The sequence below is a fragment of the Onychomys torridus genome, chromosome 1 (genome assembly GCF_903995425.1).
Source record: "Onychomys torridus chromosome 1, mOncTor1.1, whole genome shotgun sequence".
Classification (NCBI taxonomy): domain Eukaryota; kingdom Metazoa; phylum Chordata; class Mammalia; order Rodentia; family Cricetidae; genus Onychomys; species Onychomys torridus.
In genome coordinates, this window is record NC_050443.1 from 97,293,251 (window position 1) to 97,320,099 (window position 26,849).

A 26,849-nucleotide genomic window follows, 5' to 3' on the forward strand; every position below is an offset into this window, starting at 1 on the left:
ACCCCCAACTTTGTGCTTCTGTTTTAGTAATAGTTCCTATATCAGGCCTGGAGAGATGGTTCAGCAGTGAAAAGCACTTCCTGATTTTGCAGAGGACCCAGGTTTTCCAGGACTCACATGGTGACATTCAGTCATCAGTAGATCTGACACCTTCTTCTGGCCTCCATAGAAACCATGCACACACATGGTGTACTTACATGCATGTATGTAAAACACTCATACACAGAAAAATAAAAATAAATCTTAAAAAAATTGTGTCTATTTCATGGATTTAGAAGGATTGGACCAGTCAGTTTGTATAAGGTACTAACAATGGTGCCCAGTGAAGAGTAGGCACTCAGTTAACATTAGTTATTGTGATAATTAACCTTAATTGTCATGAGATAAGATGTAGAAACTGAGGCTCACTTCTGAAGAGTGCGATTCCAGAAAGCATAAATGAAGAGAAGAACCTCTCTGAATATGGGTGGCACGATCTCATGGGTTGTGGACCTGGGTAAGACAAAAAGGGAAAGAGAGAAAGCCAGAGAGCCCCAGCACTTCTCTTCTCTCTACTCCTTGGCCACGGGGATGCGAGCAGTTCTGGTCTTCTGTGTCCCACTCTACTGTGATGGACGAATCTCTGAAATGGTGAGCCAAGACAAAGCCTCCCCCCATCTCTATGCACTCTCCTGTGCTAGTGATGCAGATCCTGGCTATTGCGCTGATGTCTCGAGAGTGATGAATAGTGGAGTTGCCACTCTTTGGGGCTGTGAGATCACCCTGAGATTTTTCTCTAAATGAATCACTCTACTGTGTGGTAAGAAGCAAGACCATACACAAAGGGTGTTGTAAAGGTAAAAAGTGGCTAAATATTGACTATTTCACAAACCTAATAATAGTTTGTCGGTTTACCTTTTTTTTAAACATTTATTTTATGTGCATTGGTGTGAAGGTGTAAGATGCCTTGGAACTGGAGTTACAGACAGTTGTGAGCTGCCACATGGGTGCTGGGAATTGAACCTGGGTCCTCTGGAAGAGCAGCCAGTGCTCCTAACCACTGAGCCATTTCTCCACCCCGTTCTTTGTTGCTTTGTCATGAATCTCATGAGAGACCTGCTTAGGCTGTGTGTGATGACAAAAGAGTTTGTGGTCAGCATGCACAGGCATGGTGGGGCCCAGAAAGGAAGAGGGTGGATCCCAAAGAATAGGCAGAACACATCTCACACTGGCATTGCCACCAACCCATAACTGGTGCTGGCAAGGCTCATCTTTGGCCCATGAACTCTACCTTCCCTAACACCAGAAGCCCAGCTCTGTCTCTGTGGCACCAGTAGCTAGTAGATAATTCTCAAGGGAATAGACAATAGAAAACCCCCTCAAGATTCACAGGGTGGGCTCTACATCGATGCCTTTGAAGGATTCCACTAATTATGGAAGTTACAGCCCTGGTTTTGAAGTCCTGGCATATAGTTGCAGTTTTTAACTCTGCCTTCTAGAAGTAGCTTGGGGAAGCCACTTAACTCTGCGAAGCTTCTGTTACATAATGAATGAGTTCTTTGTAAGTTTTAATTCACTGCATATTGGTCAGCACTATATTAACATTAGTGATTGTTATTGATGATTCTGTAAACATTAGGAATAGTATCTTGCACGGATTGGGTGGCCAGTGAGCATTCACTACATGAACTGGATTTAGAATGCTGAGTCTTGACTCACACTGAACCCCTTTAAGGGCGACAAGGGAAACCTAAGAAAGATCTGGAGGAAGAGAGATTTTTTTTTTTTAGGAGAATTGTTTGATCACAATATGCTAGTTTATGGGAAAAAAAAAAAAAGAAGCAACGTAATTTCCATTTTGTAACTTAGTATGGTGTGGAGAGGGAATTCACCTATGTGCCCTTCCTTGGTTAAAAAAAATGATTTCAAATAATTAAACTACCTGCTTAGATAGAGGGCAAAGGGGGCATTGGAAGAGTCCTCAGTCAAGAAGGAAGATATAGTTCCTTCTTAGAATGTCTGCAAAGACCAGGATGGGAGGGTGAACCAAGACAGAGGTCAGTAGACACAGCATTTGTCTTGTCCCGTGCCCTGAATGCCAACATCTGCAGCAGGCCCATGGGCAAGCACAAAACACAAGTAGTGATGGGCAGGCCTTGCTCACCTCAGCTCTGCTGCCTGCTAGCTGGATGACCTTGGGAAGGTCACTTTCTTTTACAATCTGCTTCCTTATCTGCTAAGTAGACATGATGGAAGTTCCAGGCTCCCAGGTATAGCTGTGAATATTAAGTGAGCAGCATGAAGCAAAATGCCTAGCAGATATTAAGTACCCAGTAAATAGTGGTGGTGATGATGAGGATAATTATGATGATGATGATAAGAAAGATACTTATAATTGCAATGTCTCAAGTTTCTTAGAGGCTGATATGAAAATTATACTTATAAAATTTGGAAGTCAATCACCTATCTTTCCATCTATATATCTATTCATTCACCCACCTGTCCACTTATCCATATGCCTATCTGTCCATCCACCTATCTTCCATCTGTCCATCCATGTATCCATCCATCCATCCATCCATCCATCCATCCATCCATCCATCCATCTATCCATCCTTCCACCCATGCATTCATCCATCTATCCATTCATCCATTCATCCACCCACCCAGCCAATACTTTCTAACTGTAACTATGTGCCAAGAACTAACAGAGCATTTGAGTGTAAGAGATACGTACTGTCAAGGCATCTTTTTTCACATTCCCAGGCAAAGATGAGCCCTTATTTGAACACCTTACTCCCCCAGCACCCACACCCCTGTTATAGAACAGGTCACCTATTGTTATGATTTTTGATTTGCCTTTTGGTCTTGCAAGCATGTGAGGTTTCAAGGGCAGAGAACACACACCATGCTCATTTTGTCTCTCCTCCCATCATTGTCCTTCCTGACTCAAAGCTGGATCTCAGAAACTGAACACAGTTCTTCATGATGTAGCCTGAACAGCCCAGTTGGGGAGCTTGTAGGAAATCCTTACGTGGCTTAAGAAAGGGAGACTTCCATTTGGTAAAAGTCTGTTGTGTATGTCATCTCATGTACTGGCCTCAGCTAGATGAGCATTCTCCCTCATTTACAGATGATGACATGGAAATTTATAGATGTTAGTTACACACAGGCAGGAAGTCCAGTTGGAACTCAAACCCAGATTTTAATAACTTCCATTTTACAAGAAGTCCATTTAGGATGGCTGAAGAAGTGGGATAAGGTATAAACAGGTGTGTGTGTGTGTGTGTGTGTGTGTGTGTGTGTGTGTGTGTGTGTTTACATGTGATGTACATAGTACATGTAGACAAATTGGAGGCAGGAATAAAAACAGCCAATTTCAATTCCTTTGAGGCAAAATGAGGGAAAAACAAAACATCAGAAATTTGAAAAAAAAAATCTGTGTGCTTGGAGGCAAGGAAGAGAGGTATGGTGAACTGCATAACATAAGCCTGGTCTCAAGGAGGTGATTGGCGTTCTCTCTCTCTCTCTCTCTCTCTCTGACAGTTTGAAAAGACTCTTCAGGGGAAATACAGATATTTTTGGAGACCATGTCCTGCTATATGGTCCAGCTGACCTGTCCCGGAGCTCACATTCTTTTCTCTCTTTTGCCTCCTAAATGCAGCCATGCTTGTTGCACTTAGAACTATGGATTGTTGTGGTTGGTCTCTAAGTGTTACCTAAGGGAAGGTGCTGCTATCAAAGGAAGCTTAAGCAAGTATTTCCCACATTTCAGAATGTATCTTCTGGGTGCTGATGGATGGAGGTGGGGGGTGGAGGGTGGGGGTGGTGCTGGTTCAGCCCTCTTCGGGAAAGGAAGTGAGGGTGGCTGAGGAGGGTGGTAACCAGTGTCCATCTGACTAACACTTGGGGGGTGGTATCTAGTGCTGGGAACAATAAAAAGTCTTATCTCAAGGGAGAAACTTCTGAAGCCCGGTCTACACTGAGAAGACCTAAGAAGCAACCAGCCCCACCCTTTCATGAGCTACATCTGTTCACACAAGATGTTCTTGAAATTTCTACCTTTGTTTTGTGGTAGAAATGTCTTGCCAGATTTTCTATCATCAGAGCTGAATGCAGTCACGGTGACAATGCCTGGCTAGCCAGAACTCCATCCCATTCATTTGTCAAATGACAGTGCTGAAGGTGACCTTCTCCATCCTGTTCACCTCTGTCAGGTGACAGCTCAGAGCAGGCTCCCGTTTCCTCTCTGCTTATGATTCTGGACGCCCACAGATTGATCATAAGCAAGACTTATCCATAGTCACAGTCAAGATGTCAGCTCTCCCTTGTGCCATGGGAACCAAGCCACGGCTCCCAAGAGCCAGGTGGAATTGTCCTTGGGGTCTAAGGACATCATGGGCTTGCCCGTTCCTCCTGGCTGTCTCTGTTTCCCCTGGAGACTGCAAGGGATGATGAACAGGGCAGAGTCAGGATGCAAGAGGCAGGCTGCGGTATGACATCTGACCCTCACTCCTGCTGAGTGCCAGTGGCTACACTGTGAATGCTGTGCACAGCACCCTCTCCTCCTGTGCTCTTGACTTCCCTTTTACCGTGAGGATCCTTACCCTCTTTCCTGTCTTTCTCCCATCACTGCCCAACACTTAATATCTACAGAAAGCTTGAATAGCAAGCTAGACCAAGTCACCTGTTCTAAAGACTCTGTGTCGTCTAGCAACACACACGGTAGCACCCAGTTGTGCAAAGCACCTTCAGAACACAGCCTATTCTCTCATCTCTGACCACTTCTCCTTGCCCAGTGTGATCCAGCCACGCTGGGCTTTGGTGCCACCTCATTAACATCTCTGGGTTTCCACCCTGCCTGTCCTTCTGCCTGTCATGCTCTCTCCTGGTGTCCACGCAGCTGGCGCCTTCTCAGACCTCACTTAAACATCACCTGTCTGGGGAGCGCTTTTCTGGCACTCTACTATGTAGTTCCCTGCTACCTTTCCCTGTGACTTTATTGCCAAAGTGCACATCAGTACCTCAAGGGGTTTTGTTTATATATTTACTTACTGCTTGCCATTTGTCTCTCAAATAGTTTGGAGAAGTACATAGTTCTTCCAGGTATTCTTTGCTATTCCTAATAGACAGAGCATGCCTAGTCTATGAAAGGTCCTGAACACGGAGGAAAGACGATTTGAGAACATGTTCTGTGAGGGACAAGGCTATGGACCTTGGGTTCCTTTAGAGATTGCTCAGCCTTGTCCTGCTTACAGCCTCGTTCCCCCTGGAACTTCCAAATGCTGCCCCAATCAATGCATTTCAGGGAAGTCACTGTATTTCTTCACAGAAGCAGGGAGTGTCTGGTAAGCACGCTGATGAGCTGAACTGTGGAGGTGAGGCCTTGGGTGCTAAAGGTAGGGAGCTGTCATCAGGATGGAGTCACAGTCCATTCTATGTCATTGGCAGTGGTGTGTATATGTGCACATGTATGTGCGCTTGTCTCTGAGAGTGCCTGTGTGTCTCTGCCTAGGATATTCATGTGTGCATGCACGTGCCTGATGTGTGTCTGTCTATATGTGTCTATGTGTGTGTCACATCTGTGTGTTTGTGCATCTGGCTACAGTCCTTTGGTTGAAATGACAGGGCCGATAGCTTGCTCTGCACTTAGCTGAAATGATAAGAAATGTCTGTAGCAGAAAAGCAATTCCCCCAGCTCCGCTGACTGCCAACCGTTCTGGCAAACAAGGGGGAGAGGAGTCACTGGTGGATGCATTGGCTTATACACTGGAAAATGGCTTGTCCCAGCTCAGAGCAATTTACCTGGCTTTCATAAGCGGCTGGCTTCCTGGGTCACTTTTCTTACACGCACTTCCCTGTCACCCCAGGTACTCTGACCTTCTTCCTGTCCTGATTTCTGTGTACCAGTCCCTCCCTGGCCTGGCTTGTTTGCTTTGTCACCTGTCTTTCTCCTCCCCTCCCCTCCCTTCTCCTCCTCTCCCCTCCCTTCTCCTGTCTTTCCTTCCCCTCCCTTCCCCCCATCTTCCTCTCCTTTTCCTTCCTTTCCCTGCTTCTTCCTCCTTTTCCCTTCCCTGTCATTCTGACTTGAAGTTTCCCTTTTGGAGGGGAGCTTTGGTGACCTCTTGGTCTGGGTCAAGTTCTTCAGTGATAAACTCTCACAGTATGATGGCATTTGCACAGCTAAATTTGTTTTTGAGTGGGTTTTTGATATCCTGTGGGGTGTGTGTGTGTGTGTGTGTGTGTGTGTGTGTGCACGTGCACACGCACTCATACACACTAGCTTGGTGGACTTGGTGGTATGTAAATGTCACCAAGAAAGGAATAGGTCTTTTAGGGTTTGTCATGAGGCTAATGCAGTGCCCAGCACCTGGCAATGCTGGGAACCTGGGTGGACAATGGGCAGATGGAAAAATGACCTAGTGAAGTAAATCAAGTTTGACAATTTTTACTTTTCTGGGGGGAGGGGAGGAATGAAGGCACACATTTTGGGGAGAAAAGTCCTTAACTTCTTTGTAACATATTTCAGCTTATTGTAACTTTCATGCAAGAGAAGCCAGGCCACTTTTCATCCACAGAGATGTCCCCTTTCTTTAATCCCATGGAGGATCCACCCTGTACTCTGCTTCCTTTCTGTTATTCCAGGGTGGCACAGGTATTAGGGGTGGTATGGGTGTTGAGGATGGGCAGTCATTTCTTGGGCTACAATGACCGAAGTGTACAGGGTTCAGAGTTTTGGGGCCCAACTGGGTCAGGCTGGGGAGCTGGCCTGGTCTTTTAATGTTAGGGTTTCCATTCGGAGCATTGCATTCGGTGAGAGTCCCTAGAGTTTAGTCATGGTCCTATTGTGGGGGACCGAATGTCTATGTCCTCCTACATAAGTTGACCTCTGCGTCCCAGTGGGATGGATCAGGAAGCAGGATCCTTGAGAGGTGAGCATGTCAGGAAGGTGGCTCAGTGTCTTAAGAGGACCACAGTGAGCTCTTTGCCATTTCCTTCTGTGGAGGCATCCCCAGGAAGCTGGCAGTCTGCAGCCTGCAGAGCCCTCACCAGAGCCAGGGCATGCTGCTGCAATGACCTTGGGGTTTTAGCCTTCAGAACAGTGAGAAAGAAGCTTCTGGTGTCACAAGCCACAAGACCGTAGTGTTTTGTTATAGCAACCCAACCTGCTGGAATATCCATTGACTTTTTGATTTTTGTTGCATTTAAAGTCTGTTTCACCTATTATATTGTTTACTTTGCATTTTGTTCGAAAATGACTTGTCCTGTTTCCTTAAATTTATGTTTTTTTTTAAGAAAAGGGGAGAGAGAGAGAGAGAGAGAGAGAGAGAGAGAGAGAGAGAGAGAGAGAGGAGCCAGAGAGGCTGATTCATTTTCTAGTCCAGGCTGGCTTGGATCTTTCTCTGTAGATCAGGTTGGCCTCAAACTCAAGATAATCTGCCCACCTTGGCTTCCTAAGTGTTGAGATGCTAGGAGTAAGCCACCATGCCTAGCTACTAGATTAACACTTTTATATAACAATGCACCCCAGTGTAAAAGTAATAGGAATCATATATACAGTTAAATTTTAGTAGCTATAATAAAAAATAAAGAGAAACAAAAGTTTAACACTATATTTTAACTACACACATCCAATGCATGTAATTCATGTGAATTATTGGGATATTTAACTTTTTTTTCCTGTGCTGTCTTCAAAATCCAGTGTGTAGTTCACAGTTGCAATATATCTCTTTATGTGTGCTGATTTTTTTGTGACCTCTATTTAGAGGTCATAAAACAGAGCTGAATGAATAAATTCATACCCGAGTTGTCCCAACCAGACAGTTATTTTCTAATAACCAAATGATCAGATTTTAATTGCAAATTAATTGAAATGAAATGAAAAATTCAGCATCTCACTTGCACTCGTCCAATGTCAAGTACTCAGTAGCCTTACATGGCTGGTGTCACTGTATCGGACAGCATAGACCACGACTCACAAGCCAGCCTCCTTGATGTAAAGAAAAGGTAGCCTTAAAATGGATACAGGGCCCAGGTACAGCTCAGTGGTATAGCACTTGCCGAATGTGTTTAAGACCCTGGGTTTTATTTCTAGCACTAGGGAAAATATGTAATAGCAGAATAAGAGGGGCATTAAGTTCAAGTCAGATGCTACAGCCAGGCATGGTATTAGGCCCAGGAGATTCGGCATATACTGAGAAGATGTTAAAGACACACTATGCCAAGCTGAGCTACTCCTTTGATGGAATCAGGAAGTTTAAGAGAAGGAACTGATGCTGCACACGGGTACAATTAAAAACCATCCTAGATGCCAACAGGCAAAACCCCAGTGCTGGGTGGTCACTGAGCACCAGCTCAGTCAATCCACCTCTACCCTTATCACTGCCCTGAACCTGGAGATCAACAGCAGTGGACTGAGAAAAGGAGCTGAGTTCTGCTGAAGACTCTGCCATTCCCGGCCCTGCAAATTCAGGGGAGGTCTTAATCCCTCATTTTGTAAATTGGAGATATATGGGCTCAGCAAAGAAGACAAAACAAAACATAAATCAGGACCATCCAGAAGCCATGGATTGACTGACACCATGCCTTGTGCTACCATCCCTGACTGATCTTGCCTCATCCATGCCATAAGCCTTGAGAGAAAGGCATGGTACCCATTCTGTGGGGTGTGCATAGAGGCTACTTGCCAGTGTCCTGTTAACATGAAGCCATGAGGCTGTAATTTGAATTCAGGTTGGGGTCTATTGTGCCCACATCTCAATTCCCCATGCTGGCAGATTCAAAGTACTATTCTGGTTCTCCAAAATATTCTATGTTCCAAGACCTTGTCAACATGCAGTTTGTAGTATTTCCTGGAGAAGTTTCTGTTAGCTTTTGTTAATTCCCTGGATCAGGGAGTTGGCATGCCTTCCTTCAGCCACATATTTCCTTGCATCTCCTTAATTATTCTCTCCTTCCCCTATCTAGAGTCAATATTTTGTTTTCTACTGTGATCCACACTGGTATTTCTTGATGTTTCTTGTGGCTTCCCCATCCCAAGGTTTTAAGTCAGCAGACTGGTGGGCTATAGCAAGTATGCAGAGAGATCTGCTTGGTTTGACTCAGGAAGTGTTGGTTCACAGGATGTTTTAAAAACTCTTTTTGAATTAGTTGCCCATGTTGAAACCTCAGCTACTCCACACATATCTGGATCTCTAGGTTTTGGAACTATTTGGCGATGCTGAGTTGTTGGTCAGAAAGTCAAGCAGCCCCAGGCCTCCTGACACCCAGTCCCTACCTTCCTTGTGCTCACCTCCACTTGAGTCCCACCTGTCCTTTGTCCTATGGGGTGTGTGCCACCATCTCCTCGTGATAAAGCTGGGTAATGGCACTCAGGGCTGCCCTGCCATTTCCTAGCTCTGTGGACTTGGTTAGGTACCCAAAGTTCTCACCTGAAAATGGGTGATGATATATACATGCCCAAGAGTCCTCATAGGAATGAAAGTCACACCGAGACCCAAGAAAGCCTTTTAGGTAGGTCCATTCCCTAGACTCATGAAGGGATTCATTGCTAAGTCATGGGTTTGTTCTTCTCTGACTTGCTAGGGCACAGTTTTGTCACCATTGTGAGTAGAGCCATTTATTTATGGTAAAGATCCATATATGAAGTATGGCTACAGGACATAGACATGGCTTGAACACATGGGCATATTAGACAATGAAACAATGTCATTTATGGAGATCCTAGCATGTGTGAAGGACTGTGAGAAGCCTTTGTGTGTTTTGTTTTTAATCATCACAGCCACAATGCAAGACCTGGAAGGTTAATAACATTACCAAACTCTTACTCCATGTGACAGCAAGTATGCCAAGAACGGAAGTAAGCATTTTCACAATTTAATTTATTTTCACAATAGCCCTTTGGAAGAGGCACTGTTAATATCCTTCTCACGGCTGAGGAAGCTGAGGATCAGAGAGGTGAGAAATTTGCCCAAAGTAAAAGATTATTAAGTAGAGGAGCCAGGATTTGAATTCAGAGTGTATGATATCAGATACTTGCTTAACTGATCACCTTGATATCCCACTGTTGTGGATGAAAGAGCCGAGGCACAGAGAGGTGAAGTATTATGCTTGAGGTCACAATAGCAAACAGGATGCAAATCCTCATCTGGTTTTCATGCAATGTGTTTTACACTCCGCCTTGAAAGCAGAACTGAAGTGATGATTACGGGAACTGCAGGAGGGTAAGGTCTAGAAAGCAATTGTCCTGAACTCTATCTCAAGGCTGGGACAGGCGGCTTCCAGCAGAGCTGTATCATGAGTTTGTGATTCCACAAACTTGCATTGCTGCATCCCACCTAAGGGTCATGTCTCCATCTACAGCTCAGGCAGAAACAGCCTTTCTTGTGGCTTTGATGACTCCATAAAAAACGACCTCTCTAAGGACATACAGTGAGTTACTGCCAGAGGAACCTGGAATCCAGAATTCCACATTTAATGTTCTTTGTCTGTCTTATATATGGCTGCTATGGTCAAATGTACCTGATTACGGTACAGATGGGACACAGGGTAAGTTAGGCACAGCGTGCAGGGCTGTTTAGATTCAGAGTGCCTGAGTACTTTATCAGGAAGCAGCTCACATGAGTTTGGATCCAAGGATACAAAGGAATGCTATGCAGCTGTATAAAGGAATGACAAGTTCCACCCATTCTCTGCAAATGATTGGTACAATGAAATGAAAAAGAAGAGACAAATCAATCATATAATGTGCTCATTTCAGGCAGAATTAGAAATGGAGAGTTGGACTTCCCAATTTGTATTTGCTTAATGCACTAACATACCTTAAAAGAGGGTCAATAAAAAATGAAGGCACAGTAGCAGTGGTCACCTGTGGGATGAGGAGCTCAAGACTGACAGACAGGAGAAAGTTGTGTATGGGAAGTGTGTTAGCCTTTGCCATTTCTTAATTTGAGCGTTTTAAGCTGTATGAATGCCACTACCTGTTTCGGGGACCTGCTATCCTTCAACTCCTGGAAGGTGCTACCTCCAGGGAATGGGCATTTACATTCTTCTGGTTTTATAAGAGAACTTGGAATTCCATTGAAGTTATTTTTCTAGTTTTTAATTTCAAGTTATTCATTGGTGATAGATAGAAATAACAGCAGGTATTTACATACTAATCACATATTCTGCAAACACACTGTGGCCACTTGTTAATTCTTAAGAGCTTCTTTGTGACATTTTTAAGTTTTCTATGAAGGCTATTCTAGCATCCATGAATAGAAATGATTGAACTTATTCATTTCTTGATACCTTTGTTTCTCTTTCTTGCCTTATTCCACTGGCCAGAACTTCCAGTACTATGTTGAATAAGAGCAAGGAAGGCAGCTCTTCCTGCCCGACTCCAGATCATAGGGGTTGGGGGAGCACTCAGCCTCCAGCCTCTGAGTGTGATGGAAGTCCCAGGTTATTTGTGGATTCTACTTTCCGTGTTAAATAAATTCTCTTTATAATTTGTTTGGTGAGTTTTTATTGCAAGAGGTTGTTAACTATTGTCGAATGTTTTTCCTCATCTACTAAGATGGATAACTTGGATTTTTTTTCACTTGTTAACGTTCTTCTCAAATGCTCAATGAATTTGGCATTCTGAGACAAACCCAAGTTCTAGATGAGTTACCCCTTCTAGATGCTTATTGAGTAACTTGGCCATTTATGGATTTTGTGTCTATGCTCAAGAGGCTTATTAGTTTATAGTTTTATTTTTGGATAATATCTGTCTTACTTTGATGATAGGGTAAAACCAGTGTCATCAAACATATTGGGAAATTGCCCCCACATTTCAAATGATGATAATAGCTTACAGAGTGCTTCCTGTGTTCAAAGCATTGTGTTTAGTGCTTAATTCAGTCTTCACATCAACCCTACAGTGTATGGACTGTTTTTTTCACTGCTCCATTTTAAAGGGTAGGAAAACTGAAGCATATAGTAGTTAATGTCACTTGCCCATAATTACACAGGTTATAAACATCCAAGCCAGGGCATAGAATCCCAGAGGTTCAGGCCCCACATTTCCACTCCTAGCCTGTTTATTACACCTTCTCTTATCAAAACTGTTTGTGGATTAAAGGAAACACACCTGCAGGGATCATCCCAGTCACCGGCTACTCATATCTTCACCTTTTGTTAATAACCATGGTAACTACAATGTGCCAAGCTCCCTTCATCCCATCCCAGCCTTCAGAGGCAGATCTCATCACCCTTGCTAGGCAGCTCTGGAAGTGTTCCTTCCTGTAGGGTGGGATGCGATTTCAAGCTATCACCTCCTTCTTCTCTCTACTTTCCTTCATGTCTGAGGCATCTTTCAGAAAGAAAATTTTAAAAACAAAATCTTTCAAATCCCTGCTTATTTTTGAGGTGTTCCTTCCTTATCAGGGCAGCTTACCTACCACCCCATGGCTGTCTCCCCCCAGACATTCAAGTTCACAGTTTCCTTCTCCTTCTTCCATTTCTTTATACTACTTTGTCTTCACCAAGCCAACCAGCATTAGCTCTTCTGACTTAGGTCCCGTGTCTTGAGAAATAAGAAACATCTCCCTCACTTAAAAAGGAGGAGGGAGAGAAACAGATGGAGTTTTATGAAGGGCAGGGGTGCCAATATTCTCTGCTAAGTCTTCAGCATTAGGGGACCAAGATTAGTGAAAACAGCTTCCTGGTGGAAGGAAGGAAATGTGATATCACAGAAAGAGCAGGTGCATTTACCTCTGCTTTGACTCTACGGTTGTAGGGCACATGTGGCACTTCTCCGCATCTCAGTTTACTCAGCCATGAAATGGGTTGGGATGCTCCTGTAGGTCATAGGGAGGTAATAGAGATGAGGCGGCAGTGTATGAGTGAAAAGATATGCTGTGGAGAAGGCACCGAGTAAAATGTGCTTTTCTTGGACCAGGCATTATTCTGAATGTTTTGTGGGGTGAGGTTTTGCTCTACTGCCTTAGCTGGCCTTCAACTTCTCATCTCAAGAAATCCTCCTGCCTTGGTCTTCTGAATAGCTGGGACCATAGGTATGACTCGGGCTATTTTTATACAGAGTATCTTAATAAATAGATGCTACCTGGGGAGGTCATTATGCATGACTCCTACCCATTTTCCTGATGGAGCAAACTGTGGAACTGACAGGCTAAGAATTCCTAAGTGGCTAGCTCTGCCCATACTTTGTATTGGAATTCCTTGGACTCATGCCAGGCCTGTTGCGCTGGCCCACACAGACAATTACTTAAAGTAGGGGGCTGGACCACATGGCTTTTTCAAAGCTCATTCTGCCAACTTAGGGGTATGTGTGGCTAGAGACACCTGCCACTTTCCTGTAATTACTGGATCCCTCTTGGCAAACACCCAGGCATTCCCCATCTATCTCTCCATTTCCACTCTCATCTCTGACAGCTCTTGGTGGGGGGATTTGGAAAACCTGGAGTGAGCTCTCTGCTGGGAATAGTGATTCAATTAAAATCTCAGTTTTCAACAATATTAGCAAGGCCTGTTGCTATGTCACACCCCACATAACTGTCTCTCCATCAACAGTGGCGACAAGGGCTTGCTAATTGATGGTGACTCTTAAGGAGACCACCATGGTGGACTTTCAAGGTAAAGTGCTAGGTTAAATGCTGTCCTCTATGCACCTCCTGGGCCCTATGCTGGTTCCCAGATCATGCTGAGCAGTCCCCTCTCCTGACAACCCCATGGGATGACAGTTGTAACTACAGCCGCACAATGTCAATCAATGCAGGTGACAGCCACTGAACTGCATACTCAACCACCTCCTCATCTTCACCAAAGCTGTCACTTGTCCTACCACCCTAGGGAAAGCCAATTTCGTAGTGTCCATTTTACAGAGAGAAACTAAGGCACAGAGCAACCACACCCTCTGACTCTGGTGGAGGCTGGATTAATCCTCAGTCTGTGTTCTCATTTGCTGGGATATGTTTGCTTCTCTGTATGGCTTCAAAACAGTGTTCTTCAACCTTCCTGATGCTGAGACCCTTTAATGCAGTTCCTCATATTGTGGTGATCACCAACCATAAAATTATTTTTGTTGCTGCTTCATAACTGTAATTTTGCTACTGTTATGAATCATAATTACTTATCTGTGTTTTCTGATAGTCTTAGGTGACCCCTGTGAAAGGGTCCTTTGACCTTCCAAAGGTTGAGAACCCACAGGCTGAGAACCACTGCTTTAAAAGAATGACAAGGACTCTTTGAACCAGCCTTCCAGGTTGCTAACAAAAGTGCTTTTGGCCCATGGTTTTGGGCAAGACTGATCTTCCCTTCACTCTTCTCTAGGAGGTTGATCCTTCTGCATCCAGCAGCTGCCTCTAAAGCCAGAAGCTTTCATTGTGAAACATTCAGTTCCCTGAGTCCATGGACTGCCCCCTGAAGACTCCTGGGAGCTCTTTGGCACATCTTTAGTATTTGTACACAGTAGGCGCTCAAAACTGTTAGCTAAGTCTATAAACACACACACCATCAAAGTTCAAATCTCAACCCTTCTCTCTTAAATCCCTAAGTCTTGGGCTAAACCCATGCCAAACACAGTGCCTAGCATAAGGTGGATGCCAAAGCTATGGGTGAAAAGACTTTAGCTGCTCAGGAGAGTTAGACTATAGAGGCTCCAGACACTTTGATTTGAGGTCATCGAAAGTCTGAGATTCCCTGTTCTTCTAACCTCATGTCCTGTTTTGGACTCTTGGAGGTCATCCTCCTTGTCTTTGCAGCACTGCCCCTTAGAATTTGCACAGGCAACGGGAGAGATGGAGAGGTCGGGAAGGGGGTTAGTTACACTATGATGGGGGTGGGGTGCTGTCAAAGAGAAGGGCTCTGGCCCTTCTTCACTTCAACATGCATCACACATAACCAACCTCTCAAGAACTCATTTCCAATAGAGAGCTCTGGGAACAGGCTTTGGAGGGCAGGGTAGGGGGATGCAACCTGGGTGGAAGTCAATTTCAGCTCCAGGTAATTACAGGAGTGCCCTACCTGGTAGGGTACATCAGAGCTGGATCCCCTTTCCTAGGAGGGATAAGGTAGAGGGAGAGCTTCCCTTCAAGGGGGGAGGGGCGGTCGAGGGGGACGGGGATGCAGGAGCCCATGTTAGGAAACTTGTTTTTGCCTGTGCTGGTTAACTCGGGAATGGGGGTTGTTGGACATTGTCTTTCCAGGGGCTCTGGAGTCCCTAAATGTTTGAGGAAGGGAGGGTTTTAGGATCTTGGAAGACTAATGCCCAACTTCTTAGGACGCTAGATGCTCAAGTTCTCAGAGTAGAGATGCCAAGTGGCGGAGGTTGAGATTCTATCCTGGACAGGGATTTTTCTCTTTCCGAGCCTTTCTGTCTGTAGCTCTCTCTTCTGCCTGCAGTTAACTCCAAGAATGAACATGACATTGTGTGCATGACAGGATTATCCAAAGGCCCAAAACTGAAGCATCCCCCCCCCCCCCGGGGGGGGGGTGTCTGTTCTTCCTGGTCCCGGTTGCTCTCCCACATAGCCCAGGCAGACACCCCTCCTCCCTCAGCTCATCTCTCTTTAGGAATTCACTACGAGTGTCAGCCTCACTTTCCAGAGGACATTAAGATGTGGGACCAGCCAGCCACTCATCTGCCTCTCTGGGAACTGCCCTGGGAGAGAGGAATGGGGTTGACCTGGAGGCAAAGCCAGAGGAGACAGGCGTAAATTCAAGGAGACTGCCATCCCCTGAGGCAGTAGTCCTGGTAGCCAGTGCGCTTCTCGTACAGTTGCCCCATCTGGCCCAGACCAGGGGCATCCTTTGACACTTCTTGGCCATTGGAAGATACCTCGCTCCCTCAGGGCAGACCCCGGATAGCAAGGGCTCATCCTATTGCCCCAAGAACTCCAGTGGCCAGTATCAAGGTCTCGGCTTTATGGCTTTATGTAGCATTAGGTGGGAGGTACAGAGTGATAGGGAGGCAGAAGTGTTCTCAGCTGAGGTGACAGTGTGAGGCACTGCCGGGACCCCTCAGGGACGCGATGAGAGAGAGAGAGAGAGAGAGAGAGAGAGAGAGAGAGAGAGAGAGAGAGAGAGAGAGAGAGAGAGAACGAACACGGGCACGCTTTGGATAGGATGCACACCCACAAGTCAAAATGCCCCAGCGCCACACAAGCACTGTCCCCGCCAAGCCACGCGACGTCCCTTTATCCTGATATGGAAACCTCCATAGTTGCCACCAAGGTTTAAACTTTGTTATTTTTCAAAGCGGGCTTCAGGGCACTTCCCAAGACGGTGTCTGGGACCCCGGAGGTTGCAACTTGGGGCTTCCGGCTTCCCTCCCTCTCCCTCGGGTCCCCTCACCTGGTAATCCGAGGCACAGCAAAAAGCTGTAGTAGACCACCGGCACGAAGCCTAAGCCGCAAGCCGAGCTGTTGGCGGCGAGATGGGCGTGCATGTGCTCCATGAGCGCGCCCCTCGCCGGGCTGGGCTCGGCGCAGCTGCCAAGCGGGTGGGGACCAGGCAGCAGCCGGTGGGGACCAGGCAGCAGCTGGGGCGGGATCCGGGATCGCCGCACGGCGGGACCCGCTTGCACCCTGGCCGGTATCCTCCGCTGGCTCCGCACCTGCCTTCCAGGATCCGCAGCTCCGCTCTCCAGCAGGGCGCAGGGGACGCGGGAGGGGCTCTCGGAGCCGGAGTGTGCACCTCCCTCCTAGGACCGCTCAGCTCCCGCCTCAGAACCCCAGCCGGGACGCCGTTCTCCGCAGCCAATCAGCAGCTGCCTGCATGGTGTGTGTGTGTGTGTGTGTGTGTGTGTGTGTGTGTGTGTGTGTGTGTGTGTGTGTGTCCACGAGTGCGCGCACGCGCTGAGAGTGGGGGGCATCGGGTGGGACGTTCCAGAGGAGCCGGGTCCCAGCAGCGTTTTCTGGCTCCAGTTTCTGGAGGAAAAGACCGGGTTAACTTGGGAACCCCAGAGGAAGACCTGGATGGAGAACAGGCTATCCTAGGTTTCCAACCCCTGTGGGAGGGGCGTGGCGTGGAAACGACCTGCTTCTCCCTTAGTGGCTCCTTTACCCCTCCAGGATGCCCTCAGTTTTCCTTTTGACTTTCCTCCCAGCTACCTACCCCAGCTCCCCGCCAATGCCATCTTCGTGTAGAGGAGTCTACATCCCGGGTGTGGGGGATGGGGTCGCGACTGTTGGAGCCCAGAGAATGTTGAAAGATTTTTTTTTTCTTGCCTGGATCAGGGAGCTGAGCTTGTGGGTCTGAAGGAAGCCTGTGAACATCTTTGCGTGTGCCACCAGGTCGATGGTGCTGTCCCTGAACTTGGAAGGGATGCAGGATGGCTAGGAGAAGCCCTCCACACAGCCTTCAGCTTGGGATAAAAAATGTTGCAGCCACGGAGACACACACTCACCTACACGCACACAAAGGCACACATGCCCAGCCATGCGGGTGCACTCACTCACACACTCACGCACGCGGGTGCTTTCATCTTCCACACCTAGCTAGACTGCTGAAAACATGCAGACACCCTCATCAATATGCAGGAGGGCACAGCAGGCTCAGGCGGAACCTCGAACAAGTACACAAATGCATATAGGGGGCTGGGTGGTCTGAAGTGTTTGAAGGTTGTGTGAAGGAGAGTATGGGCAGAGCAGGTGGGATCCTGGCAGTGGAGGGGCGCTCCTTTTGCAGGGGAGGCAGGCAGAGCACTCCAAGAGCTTCACTTGTCAAGGGTACCTAAGAATCTGCTAGGGAGAGACATCTGCCCTAGGCTCAAGTCAAGCCTGTGTGTTAAAGGCACAGCAGGAGCACAGAGGCAAGCCTTTCCAGGAGCAAGTTGAAGCAGATGCCAGCGAGGGGCGTGTGACTGGCTTGAAGATGTTGGAGACACCCCCTCCCCACTTCTCCCCTAACATCTGTTCCAGAGAGAAGGAGCTGGCTGAGCCTTTTCTGAGTCTCCAGCAAGGGCCCAGTATCGTGTCCCCATCTCTGTTCGGAGCTCCTCGGGCAGTGAGTGGAGGAGAGGAAGGCTGGAAATCTAAAGTTGTAGAGGGATCTTCTGGCCTCAGACGGGTCTATGGTGGCCAGGCAGGCACTCAGACCCCTCAAAGGACAAGGTTGTTACAGAGTCTGGTGGGTACAATTAAACCCAGTCTGATTTCAAGCTCCATTAGATATTAAAATTTTATTGTGACCTATCTTGCTGTCTAACTTTTTGCTTTATTTTTATTTTCCATTGACACACACCATCATCTATATTTCTAGGGGTGTAATGTGGTATTTCGATTCTGGTATTTGATGTGCAATGACCAAATCAGTGTAACTAGTATACTTATCACTTTAAGCATGTGACATCCCTTTTGGGGGAGTACGTTCAAAATTCTCTCTTGGGGCCTGGCATGTCAGAGTGCTTGCCTACTAAGCACTTGGACCAACAGTGGCGCATAAGACCTGGCTCAGTGGTTCAAGTCTGTGGTCCCAGTACTTGGGGAGTGAGGACAAGTGGGTCAGAAATACAAAGGCATCCTACGCAAAATCCTCTCTTATAGTCATCTTGAGTGTGACTACCCTTCCCACCAAAATCTAAGGAACAAAACCGAACCCCTCCATGGCGCTAAGTAAAGTAGCCCGCGACTGCTGTAAAAGCTCAACACTTAATTGCTGTCAATCAATGGACTGCATTGGCCTGTAGATGGCGCTGCATTGAGCGGACAGGCTGGGGCAGGGAAGTAAATGCCTCTTGGGAAAGCCTCCAGTCTCTTCAGAGATCTCCCTACACTGGGAATAAAGGCTGAACACCCAGAGGTTTTTTTGTTTTGTTTTGTTTTTTTCCACAGGCAGTTTCCACTGTCTAAAATGTTCTTCTGGAAGCTTCACGGCCTGCCTCCTTGCCTTCATGTCTCTCCAGTCATGTCTTCCACTGTCTCCTCACTCTTCCTATGGCTGCTTTTCATTGACAATCCTACTTAAGACTGACATCTCAATTATTCTTCACCCCAAATCTTGCACTACCTCTGTCCTGCTCTCTGAAGGCTTAGCACTAGCATCCTTCCATACAGGATCTTATTTGTCTTGTTTCTTGTCCATTCCTGCCTTGGGAGGTCAAGGCCTTTTTTGGTGGGGTTCTGGTTGTACCCACAGCTTTTCACAGTACCAGTACACTGCAGAGTCAAAACACATGGGAAGAATGAAATCCGCACTACCCACTGGCTGAGGCTGCTGAGCACGAGTTTATCTTTGTTGTTGCAACACAGTTGGGTTGGTGCTGGAGCTGGGGACACAGCCTCAGATTTTCCATGCACTGATCATATTAGATAACACTTCCAAAGGGGTTCAAATTCCAAGGCCCATAAGAGGCCTTCATAGAGCCTGGGTGGGCAGAAAACTGCACTGCAAGAATCCTCTTTGTATCCTAACATTCACTTCTTCCTTTGTAAAATGGGATTAAGCAAAGAAGGAATACTGTTATCCACAAAGGCAGATGTCTCTGCAGAGAATGAGAGTGTGATGGAAGGAGAATGAACTGTAAGTCCAGGATGTGGTGGTATTGTGTTCCCTGAAATATTGAGTGTTCCCCGAAATAAACATATCTGGGGTCAGAGAACAGACAGACACTAGAACAGAGCCAGAAATGGTGGCTAGGAAATGGAAAGAGTAAGTCCTAACAGAAGTTGGGTGGTGGTGGTACACACCTTTAATCCCAGCACGTGCGAGACAGAGCTAGCCAGATCTCTGAGTTCAAGGCCACTTTAGAAACAGCTCAGCATGGTGACCCACGCCTTTAATCCCAGAAACCCAACCTTTAATCCCAGGGAGTGGGGGCAGAAAGAGAAAGGTATATAAGGCATGAGGACCAGGAACTAAAGAGGAAAAAGCATGTAGTTAGTTAAGCTTTGGAGCAACACAGTTCAGCTGAGATTCATGTAGAGGAGGACTCAGAAGCTTCCAGCCTGAGGAAACAGGATCACCTGAGGAACTAGCAAGGTGAGATAGCTGTGGCTTATTCTGCTTCTCTGATCTTCCAGCATTCACTCCAATAACTGGCCTCGAGTTTGAGTTTTATTAATAAGACTCTTTAAGATTCATGTTATTACACCAAGAGATGGAGGAGTTACCTTCTATCACCTCCTGGCCCCCTTGGGACGCTTGGCAGCTGCTTGGTTAGAGTCTGTTTCTTGGGAAAAGTATGTTTGCATGAAAATGTGTTTAAGGTTTTGAGTCTGACTTTGGATGCTCTCAGTCTTAGGGAAAGTATATGGTGAATTCACACAGTCTACTTGAATTGGGTGTGGGGGAGCATGCCTATAATCCCTGCACTGGATAGGCTGAGGCAGAAGAATTATGAGTTCGTAGTCAACCTGGGTTCTGTAGTGAGATCCCGTCCCCTGAAGAAAAACCTAATTCCTGAAGGTAGAATTTTGCTTCAAAGCTGATCCCTTTGGCTGATTCTGAAGGACAAAGGCATGTGTGGGCTGATACAAAAGGCTGGGGACATCCATCCATTCTTGCTTCCAGCAGCCTTTGCTCAGCTCTTCATGTGTGCTGGTCAGAGCCTGGTGCTAAAGAAAATGTGGCATCCCCTGTGCAGAAATCATTAAGCACTTAAAAATGTCAACAACAAAGCTTTAAACTGACTGGGCACCCTTGTGGTGTGGGACCCTGGGTGACCACACAGGTAATGCACCTGTGTAACTGGTCCTGCTGACGGTGCACAGATATGAGAGTTGTGATCAGACTTCCTTTGTGTTGAGGGTTTATTAACAGGCATATGTTTGATAAGTTAGCCCCATAATCACGGTGGAAGGAAGGGATTGTTGGGCTCCATTCCATAGGTGAGAAAACTGAAGCACCGAGGAGTTCAGTAATTTGGCAGAGACCCCCTGAATTGGGAGTTAGCCCAAGATATTCTGACACCTGTGTCTATGCTGAAGTCACTAAGGCACTCAGGCTGGTGCAAGGATAGGCACATGATAGGTCATGCTGGCCATGTGGCCACAAGGGTCTACAATCAGTTTAAAGCTTTGTTAGTAACTTTTTTAAATGCTTAATCATTTCTGCACAGGGGATGGCACATTTTCTTTAGCACTAGGCTCTGACCAGCACATATGTCTTGTCTGTGATGTTATATTATGTTCCCCAAAATATTGTACACCTTAAAAACTTATCTGGAGTCAGAGAATAGAACAGCCACTAGATATAGAGGCCAGAAAATGGTGGCACACATGCCTTTAATCCTATCACTTGGGAGGCAGAGATCCATCCAGATCTCTGTGAGTTTAAAGCCACATTGGAAAGAGCCAAGCATGGTGACTCACACCTTTAATCCCAGGAAGTGATGGCAGAAAGCAGAGAGGTATATAAGGCATGAGGACAAGGAACTAGAGCTGGTTAAGCTTTTAGACTTTTAGCAGCAGTTCAGCTGAGATTCATTCTGGATGAGGACACAGAGGCTTCCAGTCTGAGGAAACAGGAACAGCTGAGGAACTGGCAAGGTGAGGAAGCTGTGGCTTGTTCTGCTTCTCTGATCTTCCAGCATTCACCTCAATACCAGGCCCTGGGTTTGTTTTTATTAATAAGACTCTTTAAGATTCATGCTACACTTGTCTTTGCTTGAATTCTCAGCACAGTATCAGGCAAGTGTCCAGGAATAATCCTGAATGAATCCATAAGTGACTGCAATAGAAATATAGGCATAATGTCAGAGTAGGAGCAGAGCACCCAAGTGCTGGCAAGCCTGGTAGATAGTGGCCAGCAGTGAGATAGAAATGCTGCTCATTCTTTCTGTTCATGAGGAAGTGTGCTGCCCCTCATGTTACAGAGAGCTCTGGCCTTCTCCATCTAAATGCCATTTTTGCACCTGTTGGTAGATGAAGGTAGCTCTCAAGGGCAACTCTATCAGAAACACAAGCTGAAACTAACACTTTACTTAGAGTTGGGAACACAGCAGGGAGAGGTGGGGGTTGTAGCAACTCAGAAGTGTGTATGCTGTCCCCGGCAGTGGGTTCTGAACATTCAGTTGTTTAAGAAAGTTAGAAAGGTCTCTGATTTGCTGGATCTTAACTTGAACACAAGAGATGAGCATGAATCAACACACACACACACACACACACACACACACACACACACACACACGTAACCTTGGGCAAGCATTGTCGTATTATGAAGAACAAGTTTAATGAGAAAGTGTGCTGGAAGCTGTTGTATGTTCTGGCATCAGGGAAGGCTTCTCTGAGGAAGTAACATTTGAGTGGTTGTGCGAAGGATAAATAAGAACTACCGTGGTAAAGGGATGTGGGGTCAGGGGTGAGGGGTAGTGGAAAGAGCAAAGGTCCTAGTGTGAGACTAAGCAGGACCCGAGGAAGCAGAGAGCAGGCTGAGGGGGATAGGAGGAATGTACTGTAAATAGTAAGTGGGCAGGGCTTTGTCGGCCATGCGAGTGCTTGGATTTTCATCCCTATTTTTAAGGAGGGCGTGGGATTATATTATTAGATTTGCATTTTTAGACACGCTTCTGTAGGGAAAGGAGATGAGAAGAAGGATGGATGGAAGGAAGCGGGGGTTGTGATGACTGGGATCATTCTGCGTGGGAGGCTCTCTAAGCGTACCTGGGTGTCCCACCTGCCTTCTCATCTCTCACCACAGTGTAACTTGCCCTCTCCTTACTTTTGATGACTTCTCTTGAGGCTCATTCCATCTGGCAGCCTTCCCGACCTATCTGTCCCATTTCTCCCTGGCCCAGGCCTCTCTCCTCTACAGCATCTCTCACCACACCATGCTGACAGGAGGGGGGTGCCTGTCACCTGCCTTTCTAGATTCAGACTGCCACCTGGCCAGGGTATACTGCTTTGTTTCTGACTCCTCGACACAAGGTCTACTTGTAGTGGGCCCTGTGTCATTATCAGACAGCTTTGAAGCCCTGCTCAATTCCCTCATAACTGCACGTGCCTCAGGACCCTCTTGAGGGCGTTGTCACAGAAGGCTACGACAACTCCATCTAGTGCAGTGTTAGGAGAGATGCATGGATTCTCATCACTGAAAGTACAGAAATCTACCTGATTGGAGCCTGGTAGATCCTCGTCTCTTTCTGCCAGCAGACGTTGCTTCCCCAGGATTAACCACACTCTTAGCAGGTACTTACAGCGTGATGATGGGATAGACACCAGCACCCCTGGGTCTGCCCTGCTGGCTTAATAACTGAACTGAAAGAGGATTTCAGCACAAGTCCCAGGGAAAGCTCTCTGTGTTTCAGGCTGGTTGGGAGCTCATCTCATCCCAAATCACCACTTTCAGATGAATTTCTGTTGCCAACAAAAACGGGCAGGAAAAGAATGACTCCCGTTTCCTGCGGGAGAATCAGGACAACAGATCACAAGCATGGCCCCCGCCTCCAGCGATAGAATCAGGACAACAGATCACAAGCATGGCCCCCGCCTCCAGCGATAGAATCAGGACAACAGATCACAAGCACGGCTCCTGTGTCCAGTGGGAGAATCAGGACAACAGATCAGAAGCTCGGCTCCCGCGTCCAGCGATAGTATCGAGACAAGGGATCAATGCTCAAACTGTGTGAACTGTGAGAGAAGGTAGATCATTCATCCAAAGGAAATGTGAGTTCCACAATGTAGGAATGGCATAGATATTGGGTGGGAAGAACACATGGCTAAAAGCTGAACTTGGGCGCTGGGAGTCAACCTGCCTGTGCTGTTAGATCTCCTTTGTGTGCTCTACGTAAAGCTGTCTTAAATAGACTTTATTTTTCAGCTAAGGTTTAAGTTCATAGTAAGACTGAGTGAAGGATATAGAGTTCCCATACATCTTCTGCCCACATAGCCTCCTTTTTTTAATCAACATCCTGCTACATAGTGACTAGTACATTTTTGCATTAGTAAGCTTTGTACTACTATAACAAAATACTTGGGGGCAACTAACTTGTAAACAGGTAAGGTTGATTTTGGAGATTCTGATTCAGCTTGCTTTAGACTTCTGTGAGAACAGTACATCATGGTGGGAGTATGTGGCAGAGCAAACTGCTCCTCTCATGAGCAAGAAAGAGGAGGAGGAGGGAGGAGGAAGAATAGGAGGGGGAGGAGGAAGAATAGGAGGGGGAGGAGGAAGAATAGGAGGGGGGAGGAAGAAGAGGAGGGGGGAGGAAGAAGAGGAGGAGGGGGAGGAAGAAGAGGAGGAGGGGGAGGAAGAAGAGGAGGAGGGGGAGGAAGAAGAGGAGGAGGAAGAGGAGGAAGAAGCAGAGGGGGAGGAGGAAGATATTTCATAATTTCCTTTAAGGGGATACCTGCAATGACCTAAATACCTTTCATGGGTCCCTACCTCCTAAACATCCACAAGCATCTCCTCACAGCATCACCCTGGGGATCAAGCCTTTAACACATGGAATCATGTGTTTGTGCAGCTGGTGTGTTTACAGTGGCATTAGGGTTCATCTTGGTGTCATGCATTCTCTGTGTTTGGACAAATGTACATGAACCCAACACCAAGGATCATCCAGACTAGCCCTGAACATCCTCCTTGCTCTGCCTATCCATCCCCTCCTCAGTTTCTCTGTGCTTCATTAATTTTTATGTAAAAATAACTTCCAGGGGCTGCAGAAATATCTCAGTAGTGCAAGCATGTTGTGTGAGTTCCGACCCCAGAGCCCAGATAAAAGGTTGACCTGGGGAGATAGAGACAGCAAGAATTCTGGGGCTGATGGCCAGCCAGCCCAGCCCTGTCAGGGAGCTCAAGGTTTCAAAAGAAGAAAATGGACAGCACCTGTAGAGGAATGATGCCAGAGCTTTTCCTCTGGTGTCCACACATACATGTGCATGGCCAACTGCATGCTCATGTGTCACCTCTCCCACAAACACATACATGTACACATATATACACACAGATATCTTCTGTATTCAGAACAGACAAATACCGATCTCCATCTCTAGTTCATGCTAAATTTCTGGGGTGAAGAGTAGAATGCATCAAAACTTGAAAATATTGGTGGATAGAGGGTTGGACGTGCAACACAACAAGGAGACATTAGCAGCAGATTCCAGGTCCTATGTGGACATGCTTTCACATGGAAAGATCTTCAGCTTTCATGTGTGTTTAACAATTCTCATCATAAAACATAGGAAGACTATGTTGTGTAACGGGTCTCGGTCAAGGATGTTATTACAAGCAATTGAAACCTCATGGTGTCGCGATTCTTTAGAAATTTAACCTTTGGAGTCGTTGCAAAGACAATTCCTTCCCTGCTATTAGGCTGTCAAAACGCTGCTGATATTTCCCCAGCTGCTTCGGTCCTCCACTGACCTTGGCCAGCGCCGGCGGAGTGTTTTCCAGTCCCTCTTTGTCAGCAGGCTCTTGTCTGCTGTCAACAACAAGGCGCCTCTCCCCGTGTCTTCTGCTCCTCAGCAGAGCTTACTGCACAAGGCATTGGGAGCTGCCAAGGGCCTATTCTGGTGGTCCTTGTAACAGCCACTCATGATGGCCTGTCAGTTCTCAGACTTTAGAGTGAGCCTTCTGGTGTCTGTCACTGACCCGTCACAGTGGTCAGGAGCAGCCTCTGAGCACGCTGGGAATTCTTCCACACACAGTTGTGTGTTTTTTGGCCTTTAATACCCCAGCGCAGGGAAAGGCAGAGAACCTGTGCTGCACCTGGGTAGACTTCATCAGGACAGGAAGAACAACTGTGATGCAGTGAAGAACATGAAACCCGAGGGAAGGGAAAAGTAAAGGCTAGGGGGTGTGCATGTGTCTATGTGCTTAGGTGTGCATGGGTAGGCGTGTGCATGCATGTACATATAAACGTAAATATGCGTGGATAGTGTGCACACCTATATATGTCTTTACACATAAATATGCATGGATAGTTGTGCATACACATATGCCTTTATACATAGGTGTGCATGTGCACATGTGTGTTTCAGTACATATATATGCATGGATAGGTCTGTGCACATGCAAGTATGCAAGTTCATACATGTATGTAAATATGTATATATATTATATATATATGTATGTGTTTGCACATGTACTTGTCTAGGGTGTGTGTACATGGTTTTATGAATGTATATAAATGCACATGTGTATATTTACGAATCTGTGTAGCACGAATCTTAAAAGTTCTTATCAATAAAATCAAACTCAGAGCCAGGTATTGGGGTGAATGCTAGAAGATCAGAGAAGCAAAACAAGCCACAGCTTCCTCACCTTGCCAGTTCCTCAGCTGGTCTTTTTTCCTCAGACTGGAAGCCTCTGAGTCCTCATCCAAATCGATCTCAGTTGAACTGTGCTGCTCCAAAGCCCTAAAAGCTTAATCAGCCAAATGCCTAACCAGCCAAATGCTGCCAGTTTCTGGTCTTCACGCCTTATATATCTTTCTACTTTCTGCCGTCATTCCCTGGGATTAAAGGTGCTTTCTGGGATTAAAGGCGTGGGCCTCCATGCTGCCTGTATCCCTGAACACACAGAGATCTGCCTAGCTCTGCCTCCTAAGTGCTTGGATTAAAGGCGTGCACCACCACTGCCTAGCTTCTGCTATGGCTTGCTCTGACTCATTTTCTAGCCACCATTTTTGGCTCTGTTCTAGTGGCTGTCTGTTCTCTGACCCCCGATAAATTTATTAGGGTGCACAATATTTTGGGGAACACAATACCACCACAAATCTGTATATTTACTCATGTGTATTGTGCAATTGTGTATAAAAGCATAACATAGAATTATATGCATGTATGTGTGTATATGTTCAAATGTGAATCTATGCATGAAGTGTACATAATACACACATAATACACACATATATATGTATATATATGATGTAGATATAATACATACTTGTATATTTATGCATGAGAGTGTATGCATGTGTGGGGAATGGGAAAAGAAGAGAAGAGAGA

At 46.4% G+C, this 26,849-nt stretch overlaps 1 protein-coding gene across 1 annotated transcript in view; it reads right to left on the bottom strand.

The window, feature by feature from the left end:
- Positions 1-16,675, bottom strand: part of Gpr139 (G protein-coupled receptor 139) — a 44,875-nt gene extending 28,200 nt beyond the window's left edge. The window contains exon 1 of the mRNA XM_036176591.1: positions 16,318-16,675. Within this exon, the coding sequence (XP_036032484.1) occupies positions 16,318-16,420 (103 nt within the window). The 5' untranslated portion in view covers positions 16,421-16,675. The remainder of the gene's footprint in view (positions 1-16,317) is intronic.
- Between the last annotated feature and the right edge of the window lie 10,174 nt (positions 16,676-26,849).